Source organism: Dendropsophus ebraccatus, chromosome 8 (assembly GCF_027789765.1).
Source record: "Dendropsophus ebraccatus isolate aDenEbr1 chromosome 8, aDenEbr1.pat, whole genome shotgun sequence".
Lineage (NCBI taxonomy): Eukaryota > Metazoa > Chordata > Amphibia > Anura > Hylidae > Dendropsophus > Dendropsophus ebraccatus.
Genome location: NC_091461.1, coordinates 34,023,984 through 34,050,549, shown reverse-complemented (window position 1 = coordinate 34,050,549; position 26,566 = coordinate 34,023,984). Strand labels below are relative to the sequence as shown.

At 43.0% G+C, this 26,566-nt stretch overlaps 1 protein-coding gene across 3 annotated transcripts in view; it reads left to right on the top strand.

Annotated features, from left to right (window-relative positions):
* Positions 1–201: 201 nt before the first annotated feature.
* ADGRA1 (adhesion G protein-coupled receptor A1) overlaps positions 202–26,566 on the top strand; it is a 396,447-nt gene continuing 370,082 nt past the window's right edge. For all 3 annotated transcript variants that reach the window (XM_069980134.1, XM_069980135.1, XM_069980133.1), the window contains exons 1-4: positions 202–267; positions 3,634–3,705; positions 4,010–4,173; positions 17,003–17,216. In XM_069980134.1, the coding sequence (XP_069836235.1) occupies positions 236–267; positions 3,634–3,705; positions 4,010–4,173; positions 17,003–17,216 (482 nt within the window). In that variant the 5' untranslated portion in view covers positions 202–235. The remainder of the gene's footprint in view (positions 268–3,633; positions 3,706–4,009; positions 4,174–17,002; positions 17,217–26,566) is intronic.

Sequence of the window (26,566 nt, the reverse complement as noted above, 5' to 3'; positions counted from 1 at the left end):
TTGCTAGAACCTGCATGTCAGAAGAGGTATTAGATCCTCCTTAAAGTGGTCAGAACAGATTCAATGAATACTAAATGTGATAATTATAATCCTGCCCTCATGTGAACTGACCTGAATTGCACCACCACACACAGCCCATAGACAAAAGTGAGACTGTAGGCTTATTCTAATGTTATTTTTTTCCCTTCCTTACAGTGATCTGTCCAATAACCGGATTGGATGTCTCTCACCAGAAATGTTCAATGGACTCGGCAATCTTCACAAACTGTACGTGTATGGTTTACTGCACAATTATCTACGCCCTTCCCTCTTTTCCTTGGCTAAATTTACTAAGAGATGCATGCCCCCACCTCCACCCTTCAGATGAGCGGGGGTTATGACTGGTGTATGCCAGGGAGAAGGCAAGAATTAGTGTCTGGTGTACACTGAGGGGCGCATCATTAAAGGAGAAGTCCGGTGGGAATTTTTATTTGAGTATTGTATTGTCCCCCAAAAGTTATACAAATCACCAATATACACTTATTACAGGAAATGCTTATAAAGGCATGTCAATGTCAATGGGACAAGCCCTGTCTATTGTCCTCTTTGTCGATGAGGTTTGCAGTAAAGCACATAACTAAATAAAAAATAAAATAACTAAATAAAAAAAGAAAATAAAAAATTTCGGTATCTGGCTCAAATCAGGAAAAACACATCTAGGTGATACATTTTCATTATCCAAAATATTTTCCATTTTTACAATGTTAATTTTAGAAATAATTTTCATTGTACAGTATCTTAAAGGGAACCTGTCACCCCCCGTGCTGGGGCAGAGCCTGGCCGACCCCCCGCTAGAGACCCTTATACATACCTTGGTACATGAAGTCCCACTTCTGGAGCCACTCCTGCTCCTGAGATATCACCGTTGGGAGCCCGGCGCGCACGCATCACAGATGAGTCTGATGCCCGTAGAGAATGAATGGAGCCGTCATTCTCTATGGGCATCGGACACATCTCTGTACCAGGACGTCTGTGTCTTATCCATTCATGTCTTAGTGTCATAAATGTATATAATCAGAAAATCCCTTACAGTAAATACGTTATAGTATAGTATTAAAAAAAACTATTGGGTACAAATGAATAGAATAGAATCCATTAAATATCAAAGGATTAATTAGCTTTTGAGCACAACATTCCCGAGGTAACAGAAGGAGCCTTCTCCACTTCTCATTGTTTGTTTATATCCAGATTGTGGCATTTTGAGGCCAAGGAGAAGTCTGTAGCTCCATCTTTTCTGGGTAGTAACATGCACCCTCCGTGTCACTGCCCTGGAGCCGCACAGTATGTCAGTAGGATTGAGGAAATGTTAGTTATATCAGACTTTATTATACTTTTTATAGCTTCCTGTTTAACCATTATGTGTGAGATGATTATGGTAAGTGTAATGGCATAATACTAGCAGGCAACATTCACTGGCTGTAATCTCAATGTGACATTGTGTTTACAGGCTAGTGATATAAATTACATATAGCACCTAGATATACTTACTTATACTTCCCCTCCCTCTTAAAGGGGGATACCTTTATTTTCGCCCATTCAGCAAAAGCATGTTACAGACTATTTACTCCTTTATTGTTCCACTTGGTATTGCTTTGCTTTAAGTAAATACAATGTTTATACGTATATTATATTGTCTCGGTGTGCTATTGTTTTGTATACCGATTGTGCACCTATATGAAGGATGCTGCCATAACTTGTCATGTTCAGGGTCTTAAATATACTATCAGAGTTTCTGGAGATTAATTGTTGTCTACGGCCCCTTGTATTGTGCCACTAAGGGTCTTATAAAGGCTACCCACTGCCACAGTCTGTCCTTCCTGCTACATATAACTTACATTGGGTGCACTGTGGCAGCTAAACCATTCCTGTTGTAAGTGACTACCCACGGCTGCAAGCGTATAGTATTCATTTTGCAACACCACAATACAACTATACCGATGTGGACATGGTTAACATGATCCCTGATGTAACAATTGTGTTAGGAAGGTACTGTATGTTAAGTCAATTAGAACATGGAGTTAATTGAGTCATTGGGACCAAGTTAACACAGGTTACACAGGCAGGCTTGTTCGAGTATAGTATTCACTTAAGTATCAGGCTACTCGAAAGTACTTGATACTCAAGTGAGTACTGCGTGCTGCTCGGATGCTCAGTAAAAAAAAAAAAAAAGCTTTTTGAAAGGATGCTGTGAAGCTTTTTTTTTAAAAAAAGCTTTAGGGTGCCACTATCCCTGAGTATTTAACCAGGTGCCTCTGTTCAAAAGAGCAGAGGGTACCTGGTTAATCTGAAAGTGACAGTTTGGTTAATTTAACTCCTTTGGGGCCAGATTGTGCTCTGATGGGGGAGGAGACATGAGATTATACTTACCATGCTTTACACTTAAACAGCATATTTTCATTTCAGTTTTGCTTATGTAAAGAAAAAATAGCAAAATTAGAACAAAAATATGCTGTGTTAAGTAAATGTATAGTAAAGAAACTGGCGGCTATAATGCAATAGATGGGAAGGAGATAGCTTCTATTGCATTATAGCCTCCAGCTTTTTTTTTTTACAGCATATTAACGTATTATAGAATATTTTCTATAATGCAATAGACATGATCCCTGATACTTACGATGGTAAGCATAATCCCACCCCCATCTCCAATCTAGCCCCCAGGGGATAATTTAAGCCTCAGATTGTCACTTTCAGATTAACCAGATACCCTCCACTCTTCTAAACGAGGGGCACCTGGTTAAATACTCAACTCTCCTATTAATTTCCATGGGGCTCAGTACTTGAATCGAGCACTTGAGTATTGAAAAATACTCAACTCGAGTAATGAGCATTCGAGTATTTTAGTGCTCACTCATCTCTAGTTTCCAACCTACAAGCCCTTAATTGTGGCCCAGGAGGTTCAAAGATTCAGGATTTTGTCTGCTTTTCCCCAAGTAACCAAGACAGAGACCTGTCCTAAATTATTATTGTTAGGAAATTGCCAGCTGTGTACTCAACATAGTCAGACTGTCATGTCCGGTGGAGTAAAGGGTGAGTGCAGCCCTGTAACTTAACCCTCCCCCCCACCTACTTGATGACCACCCTAAACAGTGGCCCCTAACTGGGTGACAGTCCCTTCCTAAGATAATGTGAGAGACAGGGAAAAAGACAAAACTAACAAAGTGAGACTAGCCTGGTCAAACCAACACATCAGGAACACAATCACAAAACAACAGATACAAAGTCAGATATCAAGCCGAGGTCAGAGAGTCCAGGAGAAGCACATCAAAAACCAAATCACAGAGGCAAAGGGAAGTCCAAGGTACAGGCAGTGGTCAGTAGAACAACAGGTATCAGCAGGTGAATAAAGGCTAGTGAGGCTACAAAACCAAATCACAGGCAACTCCCATAGGCAGCTGAAGCCTTATATAGAGCTTCTCAGATTAGATCAAATCAAGGAGATCTGGAAGACTGGGACCTGTTTTGACTGACCCTTCGCTTCAGTCTCCTGACAGCATTCACACGCTGCACAGCATTCGGATGAATGGAAGTATATGCTGTAATATGGACCAACATTGCTTCTGAGGTAACGGACCACTCTCTTTGCTTTTATTTTAGAAATTTATCTGGAAATATTTTCTCTACCCTTGAATCTAATGTGTTTAAAGAGCTCTCATCACTGAAGGTCATGTAAGTATATGCAGCATCTACAGCAGCCGAGTCAATGCGGCATGGCCTAAAGTGTCTGTGCCACAGGCCTATGATGTCTCTCCTTTCTTCATCCCCGCCCTCCTTATCATTAGGAACGCCTCTGGGCAGGATTTCTCCTATTCATCACTTGTCTATACACTGCACATGTGCCTTAACAATCTGAAGCGCCACATATACACTGTTTAGACACGTGGTGTGTAAAAAATTTTTAGATTTTTGTATGAATATCATTGACTAAAAGAAATTGCCATCTGAAACAGTTATATCCTTATGTTTTGTGCAGATTTTTAAACACAGAATCGCTGATCTGTGACTGCAATATAAGGTGGCTTTTAACCTGGGCAGAAGAAACCTCGGTTCGTATCAGTGAAGAAGCAGTGTGCATGCATCCACTAAAGGTCCAAGGCCGAGCATTGGCTTCCATAGGAAAAGCCCAGCTGACTTGTGGTAAGCCAGAGGTCCATGAGCAGCACCTTATGAGCCTACAGTGCCATAACATATAAGCATTTACAGGTCTATATAATATTCTTTCACACCATTAACATTCAATAACGTGATGTAGATGAAAAATTACCAGAACCCATTGTATCGCAATGCATTGTATTGTAATTGTGTCACTATGCATTGTATTGTATTACATTGTGTCAGACTATATTATATAAAGCTCCGCTAAACTGTTTATGGCAATGAACAACCCTTAGTGCTCCTGACAGTTTAGTAATAGAGCTGCATAGACTGCACTGACTTATCTGACTTGTACAATGACCTGGTATATATATCATATAAAATATATGAGAAGCATAGGTAGCAGTTGTATATTATAACGTTATCACTGTGTCTCACCTTCACTACTAAAGTATTCTGATATTTGATGTAGACTACATTCTGGGTTCTTCTCTCGCCAAGTCAGGTAACACTGACTGCCTCAACCATATAGTGATGTATAGCATCCTAATGACTAGCTGTAATAAAGCCAGATATACAGGACCACATAGCATTCAGTCATATAGTTTTAAACAGCGTCCAGGTCTAGTGCAGTAATGGTTATTGTCCACATCTCTGGTGGTTAAGTCATAAAGGGTGTTAATGTCTGTATCCCTAGTGCGTGGTCAACAAGGGTAATATATAGGTAAATACCAATATTCCTGTTTTCAAGGGCAGCGAAGAGGTTAATGTCAGAATTCCTGGAGGTATAGGACAATACATAGGTTGAAGTCAGTGCCCCTAATGGTCCCGGGGTGATAAAGGGGTTATTGAAAGTATACTTGGCGGTACAGGAGAGTATGGGGGGTCGTAAAAGTATTTTTGGTTAGTTAAAGAGGTGTTCTAGCAAAAAAAATAAAAATTCAAATTGACTGGTGTCAGAAAGTATATTACGTCTATTAAAAAATCTCCAGTCTTCCAGTACTTTTCAGCTGCTGTATGTCCTGCAGGAAGTGGTTTATTCTAGTCCGACACAGTGATCTCTGCTGCCACAGGAAATGCGGAGAACAGTACCAAATCCCTATAGAAAACCTCTCCTGCTCTTCAGAATGGAACAAATACACCACTTCCTGCAGGACATACAGCATTACTGGAAGACTTGAGATTTTTATAATAGAAATAAATCACAGATCTCGGCCACCAGTTGATTTGAAAGAATTTCTTTTTTTTCTGCTGGAATATCCCTTTAAATGAAAGGATCCTTGTTTTTTTTTTGGGGGGGGGGGGTTTAAGGGAATCACTGGTGGTCCAGAGTTAGCAAATGGTTAATTTTGGAATCCACGGTGCAGGGCAGCTGAGATGGTAATGTGCCCTGTAAAGGTTTTGAGCATGAGAGAGCTTCTTTAAAAGGTAACTCTGGCCAAATAAAAAAAATCCAGGGTCAGCAGGGGGTGGGGAGAGCATAATAAATTATCGATACTTACCAGTCCCGATGCCCCCGCAGCACATCATCACCAGCTCATTGACCACCGCTGGCCTCCAGTTTCTTCCAGCTTTCTGCATCACCACGTCCTGGCTGGAAGTACCCAACCCAGCCAATCATTGACTGTAGTAGTGTCACGCCCCAGTCACTGTCTAAGTGGGCATTTCTCAGCTAAGAGGTGACTTGCCAAGAGCGGGAGCTGCAGGAGGCCGGCATGGGGGTGAGTAAGTATAGATTATTATGTTTCGCCCACCCCCTGTCCTCCATAGGTTTTTAGAATTCCCTGGAGTTCTCCTCTAATCATCTCTGCTCTCTCTATATAAAATATATATTCTTCTTTCAGCAGTGTATACAGAAAACATTGGACTGTAAGTTGTTGTTCTGTATTTAGCAGGATATAATGGTGATGATATGGAATCGGGAACTAGAGATGCAATAAGTAAAGCAATGATTTGTGGAGCAGCGTGCCTTACTTTAATGTGACCTCATATTGAGTTTATACTGCCTCATAATTAAGACAATAATGCGCCAGAAGGGAAAACTGGCATGTGGTTATGGATTATAATTGTTGCTAATGGCTTCCTGTATTTTTAAGAAGAATTATTTAATGCTTGAAATGTGACCTGAATAAGAGCTACTGGTTCCTGGGCAATAAATCTATGTTATTGCTAGATGTTTCCTCTGCAGAGCCCATGGATACATGCATGGAGTTATGTAAGTTCTATTGACTAGTGTGTGTGTGGTCTCCTCCTAGAGCTAAACACAGAGACACAAAATAAATACAAACAAAAGACTGAAGACATCCTGGTTTATTTTTCGGGTTTATCAGACTAGTCTGATCAGGGTCATCTAGTGCAAACATTCTTCATAACTGGAAACTGAGACTAGAAAGAGTATATTTTTCTATGCTGGATATACAGTACAGTCAGGTCATAATCTGGCCTCTGTATAACAGCACAATGGATTGGAAACAGATCCATCAATATGTGATTAAAGAGGAGACTTTGAGCTTTTATTTATTGGGTTGTAGGAATTACAGCCATTCCGTACTTCCATTTTCTCAAGCTCAAAAGTAATTGGACAATTGACTGATCAAGGTCCGCTGCAGTCGGTTGTTGATCAATCTGATCAATTCCCATCAGCTGATGAGCAGGCATTTTCTGTCTAGCATTACTAGTAAAGAAAAGGATGGAGGTGGGGGCCGGGTGCTTGGGATACCATCAGCGTCAGGGGAGAAGGCTGGGTACGAATACCTCCTTATTATGTTTGATACATGTTAGAAACATTGAAAAGGCTGTCTGTCTGGACAAACCCTTTAAAAAGATAATAGTCCTGAGGTAATTCTTAGCGTTGAATCAGCATTTTTAAAATAAATGAAAGATTTAGGGCCAAACCCTGATTAGCCACACCTCTTCTCCGATAAAGATAGCCATATGTACAGAATTGTTCAGCTGACAGCTATCTGTCCTATTCATAATGAAAGGGGAAGTTATGCCGGACCCTCCTCCCAAAAACAAAAGAATTGGACAGAACAGATCCTTCTGTACCCCAACATCATCAGTCAGGGAAATATTAGACCATATTAGACAATAGGTGAGTCCTGTGGGTATGGCTGGCCTTTTATAGTGTTTGAGGGTCAAGGTGCAAAAAGGGGGCTAAAACACATAGTAAAAGTATAACAAGTCATGTAAGCCAGGTTTTGCAGCCATTTAGGGTAGTAAATATGCATATCTTTCCACTTTTTTTCTGAGGTTGCCTTGGCGGAAATTGGTTTCAAGCAGCTGGTTATCAACACATGTCCCTGCTTCAGACGAAAAGAGAAAATATTATTTATTGTACTTTTGTTGTATTATAGAAAAAAGTTATGTTAATTAGTTAATAGTTTGTCCAGTAAGGCTGGGTTCACACTACGTTTTTGCAATCCGTTTTTTTTTCCCGTCTATTTTTTTTCTTCAAAAAACTGATGAAAAACGCATGAAAAAAATGGATGTATTTGTGTGCATCCCTTTTGATCCGTTTTTCCATTGACTTCCATTGTAAAAAAAAAAGGGATCTGTTTTAATTCGTTTTTTTATAATAGAAGTTAATGGAAAAAACGGATCAAAATTGATGCACACAAAGGCATCCGTTTTTTTAATCATTTTTTTGCAAAAAAAAAAAACGGATGAAAAAAAAATGGATTGCAAAATCATAGTGTGAACCCAGCCTTACTGGACAAACTATTAACTAATTAACATAACTTTTTTTTTTATAGTTTTGAGCCTGTGAAAATGGATGGACTATATAAGAAACGGCTGTAATTCCTAAATGGCTAATGCAATATTTTTGTTAATCCCCTTGACTTAAAGCTGAAAGTCTCCACTTCAATCGCATAGTGATGGCTTTGTTCCAGATCCTTTGTGGTCATGTACAGAGGCTAAAATATGATAACTGTCCCAACTGTAGATGTAACGGTTGCTGTATAACCATGTCATTTATATGTAGACCACACATGCACAGTCACTACTAACTAAGCACTGGGACTCTACATTCAGTATTGTGCAAAAGTTTTAGGCAGGTGTTTCAAGAGCGCTCCTAATTAAGATACCTCCTATCATACAAGTGTGTGATCCAATTTTTTTTATTCTCCAGCAAAATAACAACCCCAAACATACTGACATAGTAATTATGAACTACCCTCAGCCCCACTTCCTTCTTGTGCACATCTTTTAATGGGTTTCTGTTTCTGCTGTGAATTCAGACAGCTGTCCTCCTCCTTCTATACTTTCTTGACTATAAATACACCCGCCACACCTACAGGAGCCTCCCATATGGAGGGAGATAGAGTTGGCTGTGTCCCTTGCTAGATTGTAGAGCAGGAACAGGAAGTCCACTACAAGATGTACATTAGACAGGAAGTAAGGCAATAAAGAAAAGAGCAGACAGTTTACAGAAACAAAACAAATACAAAAAAAAACCACGGCCACTAAGAGGTAGAAAAATAACTTCAACTACCAATATACAGTATGTTTATGCATTTTTTTGAAAATAGGTTTCATCATGGAAAGCACTTTTACATAGAATTTTTGCTTAGTGTCTGAGACAATGGGAAAGATAAAACTACAGAAGTTTGTCATTTAGTATATTTTACCATTATACTTTCTAAGGCTATGTTCACACTACGTAAAAAAACACGGCCATATTTCATAACAACGGCCGTAATTGTGCAATTATTGGTTGTTTTGCGCAATTACGGACAGTGTTATGAATTACGGCCGTGTTTTTTTACGTAGTGTGAACCCAGCCTAAAACTAAGAAAAAAGAAAGCAAAAACTACAAACAAATGATGAAACAGGGCGAAGATGGTGAAGGCATTAGGTAACAAATAGTCCAACGGCCACTCATCGAGCCTATGGTATATTATGGAGTTCTATTTACATGTTTGCAGCCTATTTTTTCTATTTTATGATGTACTCCAAGCCTCAGAAAAGTTGTATCCATATAAAGCACATAAAGGAACGTACACTGAAAATAATAAACAGTGAAAAGTTTTACCCTCTATCTGGGGGACAGGAATTTTGGGCTCTAAACGGCATGCTGCTATCCCTGGGAGTTTAGCAGATTATCACGAGAAGATGGTTTTGGATTAATGTCACAAGTCACATATAAAACAACAGAATTAAAAGCAGATGTTCTGGAGACTTCTACGTCCACTTCTCATGATCTGTTTATGACATCATCCTTGAGGGATTTAATGGTCTCCTCTGGAAAATGGTTTATAAAATTTATGTAAGTTTAGTCAAATAACTAAATGGAGCATTCTTAGGGAGTTCACAAGGTGAAACAAACTGGACGCCTTAATTCTCTTTCCCACAATGTGAAATAGTATATTAAAAAAGAAAAAAAATGCACAATGGGTATCTATAACTATTAAAAAAATATATATATACAAAATATAAAAGTGTACATACCGTATATTACATATAAAGCTTGAAGACGGTTAGTATACTGATGAAATATGGAAGATGTCATAATTTACAGGTTATGTAAAAGAGCCATCTAGTGGTCATTTTGCCATGATAACTCAAAAAAAAAAAAAAAAGAAAATGCGATAAGCTGCATTAAAAAATTAATAAAAGAAAACTTAAACTCCGGCGCTACTTACAAACAAAACAAACATTAACAAACACAGTTATCATAAGCTTTTTCCCTCCTGACTTCATCTCTGTTTGAATTTCCCACCATTCTCGGGCTTCTGAAGCTCTGGTTGCATCTTCATGTCTTCTCCACTTCCTAGTTCTTCAGCTGGAGAACGTCAGGTCAGCCTCCCCCTACTAGTTATGGCATCGACACAACATGGCACCGGCAAAAGATCTGGTGATTGAAGCACATTACAAAGTTATTTAACTTTGTAATGTGTGTCAACCACTGGAAAAAAGCTTGCATTTAAGAGTTGTCCTTTAATTCAAGGGGACGCAATCTGAGATTAGTTTGGGAAAGATCAGAAGCAGCTTGGGAAAAATATTACTGAAAGAGTAGTAGATGCATGGGACCAGGGCCGTCTTAACAGCATTATGGGCCCCTGGGCAGAGGTGCGAATTGACCCCTCCCCCCCCCCCCCAGCGTCCGCTGCCATCAAAACCCTCTTATCTGGTAAGGTATATTGCCTATATTAGTGATTGTCATATACTGTATGTTGCACACATACAGTATATCACTATTATAGGCAATATACCTTACCACCTATTTATCTACCATATAGATACAGGTATAAAGGTGGAGCAGTAGGTAGGTGGTTATATAGCCTATAATAGTGATATATGTGTACAACCATATATATATATATATATATGTGGGGTACAGGTATATGTGGGGTATACAGGTGGTGGGTAATAGCCTAATTAATATATATTGGTGCCCCTCTCTATATATGAGACATGTTGCTGTCCCTCTGCATATAGGCCATGTTGTCTCCCTGTATACTGTATAATACAGGGAGTCTGTGTATACTGTATTATACAGTATACAGGGAAACAACACGGCTTATATATAGAGAAGGGCCAAACAACATGTCTTATATATACAGAGGGGCAGTGTCGGACTGGAGTGCCTTGGGCCCACCAGGGGAAATCATTCTTAGGGCCCACCCTTCAGCCACCATACTTATCTATGGTAACATTAATAAGGGTCCAGTAACACGGCGTGATTTGGGGCAGTATGGGGCTGCAAACGATTGCTAATCAGCAGGGCAGGAATACACAGAGATGTGCAGCCGACAGCAATGATTTTTACAGCCGCACAAAAGATCAAATCAGCCGACTATGGGGCATTTGCTTGTCAGCTGATCTCTGACACTTTTACATGGGGCTTCCTAGGAGCGCTTGTTACTGATAATTGGCCGGTGTAATTGGGCTATAAGACAATTTCCTTTGTATGATAACACTGTATACTTAGATACAAAAGTCATACAGCTACCAATAACACCAGTATATAAAGAGCAAATATCCCCACACATATTACCGCCATACTATTACTGACCAGATCCTGTATACTGAGACTGATTTTACCAATAATACCATTATATAGGCGGGAAATATTATCACCATACATATTACCGCCACAATTACCGCCATACTGTTACTGACCAGATCCTGTATACTGAGAGTGATATTACTAATAATACCAGTATATCAGAGGGAAATATTATCACCATACATATTACCGCCATACTGTTACTGACCAAATCCTGTATACCAATAATACCAGTATACAAGGGGAAAATATTACCGCCACACCACAACCAATACCATCCCTATATTGTTACTGACCAAATCTAGTATACTAAGACCAATAAAACACAGTACCGGATTACAAGCAACAAATAACACCACATACTGACAAATACCACCACATACTGACTAATACCACCACATACTGACTAACCCCACCACTGCTACTGACTAATACCACCACATACTGACTAACACCACCACTGCTACTGAATAAGATTCACTGTACACAGATCACCATCACCTCATCCAGTCATATAGAGGTAGACACAGCTCTACACAGGTTCTATACACCATATACATTACAGTGCAAATATATCAGGTGACTCACAGGGGACGTCTTTTCTGATCGGAGTTCTTCCCTTTTCATCTTCTCCATCCGTCCTGGGCCATAATGAGAACTTCTATGAGCCACGAATCCACAGAATCTGCCAGACAGACATATTAGGCTCCTCACTATGTCACCATCCTCATCTCTCTACAAACTGCACATCTGTATTGGCCCCTGTACGCCCTCACTCTATATATATATATATATATATATATTCCTTACAGTATATGGTCCCCCCTCTGTTGTCCCCCTTATAAATGGCACCCCATATTGTCCATCCCCCATATAGGTACCCCCCTTATGCTGTCCATCCCCATATATATAGCACCCTCAAGTTGTCCTTCTTCAATATAGATATCCTCATGTCCATTCACCCCATATAGCCCCCTCATGTTGTCGATTCCTCAGTAATAGCCCCCTCATGTTGTCCAACCCCCCATAGCCCCCTCATGTTTTCCATCTCCCCATAGCCCCCTCATGTTGTCCATCCCCCCCATAGCCCCCTCATGTTGTCCATCCCCCCCATAGCCCCCTCATGTTTTCCATTCCCACTATAGCCCTCTCATGTTGTCCATCCCCCCTATAGCCCCCTCATGTTGTCCATCCCCCCCCTATAGCCCCCTCATGTTGTCCACCCCCCCTATAGCCCCCTCATGTTGTCCATCCCCCCATATAGCCCCCTCATGTTGTCCATTTCCCCCCTATAGCCCCCTCATGTTGTCCATCCCCCCTATAGACCCCTCATGTTGTCCATCTCCCCCCTATAGCCCTCTCATGTTGTCCATCTCCCCCCTATAGCCCCCTCATGTTGTCCATCTCCCCCCTATAGCCCCCTCATGTTGTCCATCTCCCCCCTATAGCCCCTCATGTTGTCCATCCCCCCCTATAGCCCCCTCATGTTGTCCATCTCCCCCCTATAGCCCTCTCATGTTGTCCATCTCCCCCCTATAGCCCCCTCATGTTGTCCATCTCCCCCCTATAGCCCCCTCATGTTGTCCATCTCCCCCCTATAGCCCCTCATGTTGTCCATCCCCCCTATAGCCCCCTCATGTTATCCATCCCCCCTATAGCCCCCTCATGTTGTCGATCTCCCCCCTATAGCCCCCTCATGTTGTCCATCTCCCCCCCATGTTGTCCATCTCCTCCCCATGTTGTCCATCCCCCCCCTCATGTTGTCCATCTCCCCCCCATGTTGTCCATCTCCCCTCCCCATGTTGTCCATCTCCGCCCCCCCCATGTTGTCCATCTCCCCCCCATGTTGTCCATCTCCCCCCCCATGTTGTCCATCTCCCCCCCTCATGTTGTCCATCTCCCCCCCATGTTGTCCATCTCCCCCCCTCATGTTGTCCATCTCCCCCCCATGTTGTCCATCTCCCCCCCATGTTGTCCATCCCCCCCCCTCATGTTGTCCATCCCCCCTCATGTTGTCCATCTCCCCCCCCCATGTTGTCCATCTCCCCCCCTCATGTTGTCCATCTCTCCCCCCCCCATGTTGTCCATCTCTCCCCCCTCATGTTGTCCATCTCTCCTCCCCATGTTGTCCATCTCTCCCTCACCCACCTCATGTTGTCCATCTCTCCTCCACCCCCCTCATGTTGTCCATCTCTCCCCCATGTTGTCCATCTCCCCCCCCCTCATGTTGTCCATCTCCCCCCCTTCATGTTGTCCATCTCCCCTTCATGTTGTCCATCTCCCCTTCATGTTGTCCATCTCCCCTTCATGTTGTCCATCTCCCCCCCATGTTGTCCATCTCCCCCCCATGTTGTCCATCTCCCCCCCCATGTTGTCCATCTCCCCCCCCATGTTGTCCATCTCCCCCCCCATGTTGTCCATCTCCCCCCTCATGTTGTCCATCTCCCCCCCCCTCATGTTGTCCATCTCTCCCCCATGTTGTCCATCTCCCCCCCCTCATGTTGTCCATCTCTCCCCCATGTTGTCCATCTCCCCCCCCTCATGTTGTCCATCTCTCCCCCCCCCATGTTGTCCATCTCTCCCCCTAGTCCCCCATGTTGTCCATTTCTCCCCCTGGTCCCCCATGTTGTCCATCTCTCCCCCCCCATGTTGTCCATCTCCCCCCCCTCTCATGTTGTCCATCTCTCCCCCATGTTGTCCATCTCCCCCCCCCCTCATGTTGTCCATCTCTCCCCTCCCCATGTTGTCCATCTCCCCCCCCATGTTGTCCATCTCTCCCCCCCATGTTGTCCATCTCTCCCCCATGTTGTCCATCTCTCCCCCCCATGTTGTCCATCTCTCCCCCCCATGTTGTCCATCTCTCCCCCATGTTGTCCATCTCCCCCCCCCTCATGTTGTCCATCTCCCCCCCCCCTCATGTTGTCCATCTCCCCCCCCCATGTTGTCCATCTCTCCCCATGTTGTCCATCTCCGCCCCCCCCATGTTGTCCATCTCCCCCCCATGTTGTCCATCTCTCCCCCATGTTGTCCATCTCCCCCCCTCATGTTGTCCATCTCCCCCCCCTCATGTTGTCCATCTCCCCCCCTCATGTTGTCCATCTCCCCCCCTCATGTTGTCCATCTCCCCCCCCCTCTCATGTTGTCCATCTCTTCCCCATGTTGTCCATCTCCCCCCCCTCATGTTGTCCATCTCCCCCCCTCATGTTGTCCATCTCCCCCCCTCATGTTGTCCATCTCCCCCCCCTCATGTTGTCCATCTCCCCCCTCATGTTGTCCATCTCCCCCCCTCATGTTGTCCATCTCCCCCCCCCTCTCATGTTGTCCATCTCTTCCCCATGTTGTCCATCTCTCCCCCCCCATGTTGTCCATCTCTCCTCCCCATGTTGTCCATCTCTCCCCCACCCCCCTCATGTTGTCCATCTCTCCCCTCCCCTCATGTTGTCCATCTCTCCCCCACCCCCCTCATGTTGTCCATCTCTCCCCCACCCCCCTCATGTTGTCCATCTCTCCCCCACCCCCCTCATGTTGTCCATCTCTCCCCTCCCCTCATGTTGTCCATCTCCCCCCTCATGTTGTCCATCTCCCCCCCCCATATGTTGTCCATCTCTCCCTCATGTTGTCCATCTCCCCCCCTCATGTTGTCCATCTCCCCCCCTCATGTTGTCCATCTCTCCCTCACCCACCTCATGTTGTCCATCTCTCTCCCCTCCCCTCATGTTGTCCATCTCTCCCCCACCCCCCTCATGTTGTCCATCTCTCCCCTCCCCTCATGTTGTCCATCTCTCTCCCCTCCCCTCATGTTGTCCATCTCTCCCCCACCCCCCTCATGTTGTCCATCTCTCCCCTCCCCTCATGTTGTCCATCTCCCCCCTATGATAAAAAAAACAAAACCGAAACTCAACTCACCTGTCAACACGCTCCCCCGTCGTTGGTCTCTTCTCCTCTGTTCCCCGACAGACGAGCAGCTCCTGGTCCTGGACAGCGCCATCAACACTGAGCTCCGTGCGCGCCGCAGCGGCTGGGACTTCCGGTATGCGCTACGTGAACCGGAAGTCCTAGCAGCCGCACCGCGCACAGAGCTCAGTGGTGATGACGCTGCCGGGACCAGCAGCTGCTCATCTGTCGGGGCGGCGGCGGCACCCTTGTGATCGCAAGCTTGCGATCACAAGGAAGGGAAGGTGCCGGCGGCTGAGTGGGCCCCCCAGGAGCACGGGGGCCCCCGATGCGGGGGGACCGTGCTCCCTGACTGGGGGCGGGGCCTACTCCTGCTTGGGGCCCACCGGGGGTTTCCCCGGTCCCCCGGTGGCCCAGTCCGCCCCTGCAGAGGGGCAACAACATGACTATTATATATGAGAACCATGTTGTTTCCCTGTATGTATACTGTATACAGGGAAACAACATGGTTATCATATATAATAGTCATGTTGTTGCCCCTCTGTATATATGAGACATGTTGTTTGGCCCTTCTCTATATATAAGCCGTGTTGTTTCCCTGTATATTGTATTATACAGTATACAGGGAGACAACAATGGAGTGATATATACACACTCAGGAAGAAGATAAGTATATAATACGTATGGTGAGAGTTCCGGCCGGCACTAACTACAAGGTACACCCAATGTGGGAAACCCGGGACTGGAGTATATAGCACACAGACTGTATCCAAACCGTGGAGCGGCGGTGCAGAGACAAAAAAGGCAGGATAAATGAACAAGGATCAAGAAACAGAGTCTCGCACTCACCGGACTGAAGATGCAAGTGGTTTATTTCCGATACATCAGAGTAGGCTAGGCGGGGAGAGGGGAGATGGTGAAGCAGGTGTGTTCAGCAGGAGCAACAAAATGTTTCACGCCTACAGAGGCGCTTCGTCGGGCTAGGAACGTTCCTAGCCCGACGAAGCGCCTCTGTAGGCGTGAAACATTTTGTTGCTCCTGCTGAACACACCTGCTTCACCATCTCCCCTCTCCCCGCCTAGCCTACTCTGATGTATCGGAAATAAACCACTTGCATCTTCAGTCCGGTGAGTGCGAGACTCTGTTTCTTGATCCTTGTTTAAGTATATAATACACTGCTGTATACACTGAATGGAGAGATATATACACTCAGGAGGATAAGTATATAATACACTGCTGTATACACTGAATGGAGATATATATACACACTCAGGAGGAGGATAAGTATATAATACACTGCTGTATACACTGAATGGAGATATATATACACACTCAGAGCAGTTACACCCCTGATCCCCCCTCCCTCCCTCCCTGTTTACCAGTTCACCCACAGCCCTGTCTGCATCCCTGCAGAGAGCACTCCCTCCCATGATTAACACCTTCCCTGCCAGCTAGCCTCCCCCCTCTGGTATCAGCACATACTCACTCAGGCTTTGTGCTTCAGGCCTCCAGCTTCTCCTTCCTCTCAGGGCTCTGCTGGTGACGTCACTCTCCTGCTCCGCACGGGAATGCAGGGGGTGAGAGAGACCTCTAGTGACCGGAAGCAGAATGCAGCTTCCGGCCACAAGAGCGAGCTGTGCACAGCCCCTATCTACCAGCGCTGATCAGGAGCACTCCCAGTTAAAGGGCCAGGGAACATGTCACAGGGCAGGGGCCCCCTAGGACGCAAGGGCCCCCGGGCAGCCGCCTACCATGCCCAATGGGTAAGACGGCCCTGCATGGGACAAACTTCCAGCAGATGAGGTTGGTAAATCTACAATAACTGAATGTAAACCTGTCTGGGATAAACATCTACCTATCCTCAGATAATAAGAAAGGAAATACTAAAAGAGCAGACTAGATGGACCAGGGGGGCTTCTCTGTTTCTATTAACTCCTACAAATAATACTTTTCTCTCTGATACAGATAAACCTCCAGAGTTACCCATGTTCCAAATAATTCCATCTCAGAAGCAGATTGTTTTTCATGGAGATCGCCTCCCATTTCATTGTACTGCCACCTATGTTCCGGGCACCAGTGATATTTACTGGCTTCACGATGGACAGCTGGTGAAGAGCAATGAGGAGCATGGGATCTTTGTGGAGGAAAGCGTAATACATGACTGCTGCTTAATAACACGGTAAGAAGAATCTTTCTTCTATACAAGTCTAATATCAGTTGTGTTGTAATTTTATATAGGGTGGTTACAAATATTATGGAGCTAATCATTGTTTCTAGAGTCCCTTCTTACTTTGTATCAAGCATTACTTTAAACAGAAGCCAATGGGGTAATTTGTGGTACTACAGTACGTGATAATTGGGATGTTTGTAGAATTTAGCTAGGCTTCATTCACACTATGGAATGGGCGTGGAGATTCCATGCGAAAACCAACTGCGCGCACTCGGCAACGAATGCTGCCTTCAATTTTTTTTTAACAGGAGGAGACATGTCAATTCTTTGAACGCAAAAGCGCAGAGAGCAGAGGTGTACTAGCCCTCCCGTTCACAGACAGAATCTGTACATAAAAGAGAGAGGAGGGAGGTGGCACAATGGCAAAGATTAAATTTGCCCCCTGTTGTGGTACTAGGTTCTGACTAGAGATGAGCAAACTTTTCATAAGTTAAGTTCAGCAGGTTCACCAAACTTTAATATAAAGTTCAGGTTAGTCCGAACCAAACTTTAAACAAACTGTACTAAAAGAGCTAAACAATTGCAAGCATTTAACTGTTTTACTGTGGTTCCAAAAGTTTTCTCATCATACTTACCTGTCCGAGCTCCAATTGGTGTCCTTCTTCTCCAGTCCCGTCTTTTCCATCAACAGCTGGCTCAGCCAATCACTGGCCTTGGTGTAGCTTAATTCCATTCAGCCAGTGATTGGCTGAGCTGGCCATCAATCTACAGACAGCTGAAGACACTGGGGACCCACACCAACAGGACACCAGGGGAGCACAAACAGGTGAAAATATCTTTTTTGTTATTGTTCAACCTTTCCAAACTTGTTTGTTTCAGTAGCAAACAAAAGTAGGACAAAATTACATGCCAACTTCTCCCTGCTCAGATCGATATGGACCCTATTCATTTCAATGGCTCAAACACAATCAAGTAGTGACTACTATATTTTAAAGTTATTTTCCAAAAATACCTGAGTATTATGGTATGGTATGGTTTGGTTTGGTATGGTATGGTATGGTTTGCAATTGTTATATTTCTGATACCATAAAATAACAATCTTCTCATGACTCTCATGACTTATTTCTTGCACTACTTTTGTACACACCCTCATGCTATATGCTTAGGTTGAGCAGGACGGCAATAAAGTGGTTAACCTTATTTTATTCTCCTTTTAACGATTCAGTCCCAAAATAGATCTTTCCTAAAATACAGTAAAATGTGTTTGTGTAGCCGATTTAACTTCCGTTCTTTCCGTACATTTTTATCCCATTGTTTCCAGTTTATGTAGTGAAACAATGAAGAGAAAGTTTTTGTAAAGTCACATAATTCCTGTCAGCGGTTTCTGGGAAGATTTCGTTATTTCAGGTTTTGTTTTTTTTCCTGCAAGCGAGATTGTGTTATTAAAACATTCTTCTCTCTCCCAGGCCCAACCTTAGAAACATGACGGACAAGGATTATATAAGACAGGCATTATATAGTGTGTGTTACATACTGAAAGCAGATAGCCAACTAAATGCAGTTTATATGTAGATACTGTACAATGGCATAACAACTGGATATTTGTTGGGTGATGGGCCCTTCTTGGAAAGACTGATGTAAGGACCCTGTCTAGTACTGCATACCATAACCCAACCTTAAAGAGACTCTCTCAGTAGGATTATGCTGTCCTATCTCAGGGTAGCATAAACTAGTGGCAGAGAAGCTGAACAGAATAATGTATCACTTACATTGTTCTGTGCAGCTGATCCTGAGATATCCTCCTGGATAACATAAAAAATAAGTAGTCCTCTCCATTATGTGCATGAGCCCAGTAGTCCTCATTATTCATGAGAAGCTGAAAACTCCGCCCACCGGTTGCTGAATGGCAGTTATCTATCAATGCTGTGTATAGGGAGTCAATTGTCAATCATCAGCTGGAGGGCGGAGGTGGGGAAAGGGGTGTGGCAAGAATCCTATTCTCCTGCATATTAGGAGAACGGCTGAACAAAATGATGTAAGTAACACTGATCTTTTCAGCATTTCTGTCACTAGTTTATGTTGCCTTTATTTAAGGCAGCATAAACCTAGTGACAGATTCCCTTTAAAGTGTACCTGCAATGACAGCCTGCTGCAGGAGCAGTGATTTCCTCTCTTTTTCTGGAAGTTTGGGTTTCCATAAATACGTACATTTAATGAGAGCGCTTTTCAATTGACCCCCCTTCTGATCTAATGGGGGTTGTGAACATGCCTGGACTGGTAATCTGGAACATCGGGCTGATTTCCAGTCCGTTGGTCCGCTCAGGCCTAACCGCTTCCAGGACATAATACTACTACACGCTGCGCCTCCAGGATATGATACAAAAATGTAGCCTGAGCTGAGTCCCATGGCCATAGTTAATCACTGGTGCAATGATCTTTGTAGGGGGACCGCCAGTGGGAGTGGGACACGCAGGAACGGGTATGTATGCGGGGCCCTGTCCAGGGGTGGGATGGGTTTGTAGGGGATGTCCGGGATGACAGGTTCCCTTTAAAGTGATACTGTCACCTACTTTACTCTATATGCGGTTCTCCATGGCTGCCATATCAGATCTACCATTACAGCCTGATAAAAAAATGTCACAGTTGACTGTGTACTTCAGTGCATTGATATCGTGTGAGTACTTGAAAAATCCTTTGTAAGTTGGTGATCAAATGTGAAAGTATAGGAAATCTGTTTTGCAAGTAGAAAAACTTCTCATATTCTGCCCCACCTATTAGATGGCTAGGGCTGCTAGTATCTGGGAAATACAGATCCCTCTGTCTTATCTGTCCTGAGTGCGGGTCATGCTCCACTTTCTGTATCCTATAAGCCCTTTCTGTCATTATTGTGCCGCCGATTTGCAGACTCGCCATGTCACTTTATATCTCAGTGAACATTTGACATTATTCTAATCCTTACAATAAACTCACTCAAGTCAATTAGAGTTTTACACGCTTGCATAACTACCAGGAAAGGAAACATAATGGCTAGTTATGGCTAGACCATGTATAAAGGTTTGGCAAGACTCAGGTATTGGGGGCTGCATGGCTCAGATTCTGTATACAGTATTGGAGTACACCTACCTAAGATCATTAACTTATAGGATATTTAGTAAAACAGTAAAGCAATGAAGGGCAACAATATTAATAAAATACTACAAGAGATGTGATGGGGTACATGTTTGGTCTACATTTCTTTGAGATTAAGGGGCTAGAAAATGTATACACCACATTGTATATATAGCTGATTAGCATCAGAAAACCAGAAATTGCTACAGTACATACAGTACCACTGTATGTACTATATGTACTACTTAACAGATTAATGCAATACACAATGCAATGCAATATTGCATTGATCTGTAAAAAAAAATCAGATTATGCTTTTTTACTAGGAGGAATCCAAATATATATATGTGTGTGTGTGTGTGTGTGTGTGTGTGTTTTTCAAAAATGACTGACAAAATAACCACATTTTAGCCAAAAGTGAACTGCATAATTAAAGGGGTTGTCCAGTGAAAATCTTTTTCTTTCAAATCAACTGGTGTCAGAAAGTTATATATTGTAGGTTTGTAATTTACTTTTATAAAAAAAAAACTCAAGTCTTCCCATACTTATCAGCTGCTTCATGTCCTACAGGAAATGTTTTATTTTCAGTCTGACACAGTGCTCTCTGCTGACATCTCTGGCCGAGACAGGAACAGTCCAGAGCTGGAGAAGCTTTCTGTCTCAGCCAGAGATTTCAGCAGAGAGAACTGTGTCAGATTGAAAATAAAACAACACTTCCTGTAAGTATGGGGACACTTGAGATTTTTTAATAGAAGTAAATTACAAATTTATATGACTTTCTAACAATAGTTGATTTGAAAGAAAAAGATTTTTGCTGGACAACCCCTTTAAAGAACCCCCGAAAAGTTGCAAAACATATTTAGTTATTTATTTCAAATTTTACACTCCAGAACTGTCTGACCATATTTCCTTTTGTTAAAGGGAGGCTAGAAAAGACTTCCTGAACTGCTTACATGGCTATATAGCTGTGTAAGCATTGAGAATGTCCATCTCTTTATTGTTGTTTTCTGAAGTTGCAAGCACCTAAAACAATATTTATTATTGCCTTTGAAGTGTCATAGAGGTGTGGCCAGGGCATGAAAGCGCTGTGAAAGGCTCCTCCTCTATGACACTTTATAGCAGTAATTAGAAGTATCATTTTAGGTGACTACTACAGTAGAGGAATGGAGACTCTCACTGCTTAAAGTATCTACTTTATGCATGTAAGAACTCAGGGGCATCTTTTCTAGCTCACAGTTTCCCTTTAACCCCTTAAAGCAACTCTGTACCCACAATCTGAACCCCCCACCCCCCCCCCCAAACAGCTTATACCTTCGGACAGCTTTTTTAACCCAAGATCTGTCCTGGGGTGCTTTCAGCAGGTGATGCAGTTATTGTCCTTAAAAACTATTTTTAAACTTGCAGCCCTGTGTCAATCTGGTGTGGCCTAGAGTTTGTGTGCATTAGGCTGGAACCGCCTCTCCATCCTTCCCCCCTGCCCTTCTCATCATTTGGAATGCTCCAGGCAGGTATTCTCCTATTCCTCACCTGTGTGAACACAGCACATGTGTTAAATCATTAAGGCACCTGTGCAGTGTTCAGACAAATGAGGAGTAGAAGAAGTTCTGCCCAGGGACATTCTTAATGATGAAGAGGGCGGGGAGGAGGAATGGAGAGGCGGTGCAAGGTTAGGTCAAGCCTATTTGACACAGGACTGCAAGTTTAAAAGTTGTTTTTTAGGACAATAACTGCATCATCTGCCGAACAGACTCCCAGGACAGATCTTGGATTAAAAGCAGCTATCCAAAGGTACAAGCACTTTGGGGAGGGCAGATAGTGGGTACAGAGTCACTTTAAGGACTGAGCGTATTTTTATTTTTGCACTTTTCTTTTTATCTCCATGTTTTAAAGACCATAACACTTCATAGCACCTGGGAGGTGTCATGTATAGGGTGGGCACACGTCCTGAGCCTGCTCTATATAATTTTTAAGGCTGTGTCATCAACCGGATAAGGCACAATAAAAACAAGAACAACTCTCTCTCTCTCTCTCTCTCTCTCTCTCTCTCTCTGTATATATTAATTAGTTGTTACAGACGTATTATTAATACGCAGACTAATGTAATGGTATATAGTTATTCCAGTACATTATATAGACATAGTGCAGCCTTGTGCTTTTTTATAGTCATTTTCTTATCATTTATATTTATACTATACATCATTCCAGATATACTAGTAATTTCTTGCCAGAAACTTCCACATGGACCCCATCTTTTTGTTTTCTTTGTGTGCTTTGCTTACAGGAAGATTAAACTTCTCTTTTTTAAATATATAGTCAATGTTCCCTATGTAAATATCCTCTGTTTTAAGAAGGTCGTGCTGTGCCTTTCCTTCCTAAAATGATAACCGCCTGTATTATGGTAAAATATGCTTTTTGTGGCAGAAGAAATATTGTTTAATGCTGTATAAACACATTCTTCTCTTGGTGAAGTCTTCTTTTCTTACACCTTACCCAGTTCCCTTACATTAGCTTTGGCAAAGAGTAAAGTGTGAATACTCAAGAGGCTGTTTCAGGTTACATGAAACATTTAACATGTACGGTTATATGCCAACAAAAACTGGATTCCTTACATTTGGTATGAGTTATCGAGTGTTTGTCTTTCTATCTATTACAGCATTTCGAATGTGTTTATAGTTATAGATTACACCCTTAAAGTGAATGTCCACAATTTAACACAATTTAACATTTTTAGGGCCAACTATCTGCCCGGATTAATTTGTTAATATACCTTTCATAGAATCCAAAGTTGTTTTTGTGACACAGAGATTCAAATCCCTGTATAGATGAAGAGCTAAATGATCTAAATGATAAAAATCTGGCTGCCTACTGCCACCACTAGAGGGAGCATGGGAGCCTACTGCATATGGTTTTTATTTATGGACAGTATACAGAAATATCTCATTCTGATATCTCTTTAACACCCTGTGCCTTCCGCTGCCCTGGTGCCCACATAATATAATTACCCTAATTCATTAGTACCAGACTGTCTAAGAATTAGACAATTTCATTTATCTCCCCTACAGTGTTGGGTTGGTCCATATTATAGCCCTCCTGAACATGTTTGTTTTGGTTTTGGTGTTGTTAGGGCTGGATATAAGGGGATTTCACCCCATGTCTAGTACTGTGGGTGGCCTACGTTGGGTTGCCGCTATCAATTGTATTGGTTGTTCTTAGGACCTGCGGTAGGGATACCCCACCCATGAAGGAAACAGGGCAGGATGGCTTTATTTATGGGAAGAACAAAGCTAAGAAGCCCCTTTGATGAGGAAAAAGGTAAGAATGGTTCTACAATATACATTAAGAGAAGAAGGTAGGAAACCTCCATCCTTAAAGGAAATTGTCAAGAAGAACCAGACAAGGAGAATCAGAAAAGAAGGTTCCATTAATGGAGAGAAGGAGGCAAGGAGGCAAGATATAGAAGATGGCACCAAGTTCTAGGCTACGTTGGGGGGAAATGTGCTTGAACTAAAGAATGGAATGTGGATAAGTAGAATAAAAGGTGGTAATGCACATAGTGAAAAGAATTGTGTTAGATAGGAGAAGGTGGATTATTGTGAGGGAATTAGGCTTGAAAGGACAAACACAACTCTGCTACTCTATTAGTAAATATCTGTAAATCAAATTGTAAGGATTAAATCCTGCTGTTGAGGGTTAAAGTTCCCTCCTTCGGTGATGTAAATGATTATGCACGATCATGAGCTCAGCCTCTTATCCCTCCACAACTGAAAAATAGAAAGAAAAAAAAATTATAAAAAAAGGAAAAAAAAAAAGAAAATGAGATTTGTTTCATTAATCCACAGCGCAGACCCTCCCAGCAGATTTGTGCTATTTTCTCACTCGGCGTCAGAAGCAGAATGAAGCTTTTCTCATTTTAGTTTTGATTAACAGGAAATTGCTTCTCAGACAAACAGAGATGGATAATATATCCCTTCAAATTCATGTTGGGAAACTAATGATGCATTGTTGATTTTCCTCCACAAGTGGGTGATGTAATGCTAAGTAACGCTGCAGACAGACGGATCGAATAGAAAAGCACACATTATATAATACACATGTCCCAAAAACGCTGATGTGCTGAATATCTCTATGAAGGGAATGAGAGAGAAATGTGCCACACAGCATTTTCAGGGAGAGACAGACAAAGCTTTGATTTGGGGCAGGGTGGGAAACCGAATAATCTTCAGCCTTAATATTTCTATGCTACATTATGCCTGCAGCTTATGTCTACATTATATATACTAGTACTATAGAATTCATTTACAGTAGCCCAGTCTTGTGACCCCATACTGAAGAGTGAGGCAACTTTCTAATATACTTTGCTATGAAGGGGAATGACCTAAAGGGGTTGGCCACTTTATAGTAAAATAGTTCAGTGTACAGTATTAGTAGGTGTAGTCACTGTATATACTGACAGCAGCTCCCTGTGTACCTCATAGAGCTAAAATCAGAACCCCCTCCTCCTCCAGGTTAGGTTGCCCTGCTCTGTGGTGTTTCTGTCCATAAGATGGCCGACATGGAGGAGCATGTGACCATGCCCCGCCCCCTAGTGTCCACTACTGAGCCTGTATATGGCTATGAGGTCACTGGGGGTGGGGCATGGTTACATGCTCCTCCATGTCAGCCATCTTATGTATAGGGGTGTTTGAGTCCATGATGCACAGTGCTGTTACATTCGGTAGAACTACTTTCCTATTTGTTCCCATATAGGATTTCCTGTCCTATTACATGGAATTGAATTCAGAGATGAGAGAGCAGAGAGTCTCTGCAATAAAATCTCTGGACAGAAAGTGAGTTGAGTCTCTAAATGTGTTGTGTTCCACTCTGTGATGGTAGGGAATGGGATGGTAACCTGTATAATGATCGTGCCCTCTTCTGTACAAGAGTAGTGACTTGGAGAAGGTGCTTGCAAATGTTATATAACTTTATTAAAGAAATGTAAACAACAAATATATTGTATTCCGTGGAATACCCCTTTAATATCACATGATAATAAAGCCAGAATCAGTCAGCTAGCTAGGGTCAATGAAATATATAATACAGTGTAACTGAGCAAATACTGTTTTTTTTTTTTTTTTCCACTCACAGAGCTTCATCCTCTAGGGGGAGCTGCTTAGGAAGATCAGAGCATGCAAATGAATCATGCAAAGCTCTCAGCTTTAATGCATTGACTTCTGCTAGAGAGAAATCCTTTGACATATTAACATTGTGGAGTGGAGCTGGCCATGCTTGACTGAACAGAAAGGCATTAAAACGTAGAAAACTCTTTCAGCTGGTGCATTGACACAATTATTCTCCTTCTTATATCTGAAGTCTAACAATTGTTTTCCTGATGTTCATCTATTTTCTGCTTGACGGGATCACACAATAGGCCCCTATATTTAAGGTTTGTCCGCCTGCCATTTTTAGAAAAACAAATTGAAGTTCAAGTTATGCGGATATTCTTTCCTTTGTTAGCACGGTCTGTAGTTGTAGTTCTCACTGATGGGAAACATGCGTAATAGTTACTATTCTCGACCTGCCCATGTATTGGATTTCTTGCTTCTAATCAATAGAATGGTCTTAGTTAGGACTGGAGAGTACAGAGAACTTCTATACATCATAACACTAAAGGAGAAGTCCCACCAAATTCAAAAATGGCCGACAGGGGGGTGCAAGAAAAGCAAAAACAAGTAAACTCACCCGTCTGCATGCCTCCGTCATGTACCTGGCTCTTACAGCTGCAACATCACTGCCTGGTTGAGCGATTGCCCGCTCAGCCAGTCAGTGACTGGGGCCATGTTCTGTCCAGTTACTGATTGGCTGCGTGGGCAGTCTCTCAACCAGGGACGTGACGTTGCAGCTGAAGGAGCTGCAGAACACCGGGGGCTGTGAACCGGGCCCAGGAGCAGGCTCAGACTGGCCCATGGGGAGCAGGGGAATCCTCCTGTGAGCCCTACCTGTGGTGGGCCCCTAAACAGGAGATGGTTCTCCTTGTTTAGCAATTCCAGGACTATGCAGCTGGAGGAGCTGCAGGAGGCCGGCGGCTCATGGACTGGTAAGTATACTTTCCTATTTATCTTCCTGCACCCTCCTGCCTGCCTGAGATTTGTTCGTTTCATGGAACTTCACCTTTCAAGGAACCTTAGTGGCAGACTATTTGGTTACTAGCAGTCCCCTCTACAGCAATGTCAGCCACAGTACCCCTTATCAATATCAGTCATACTGGTCCCATA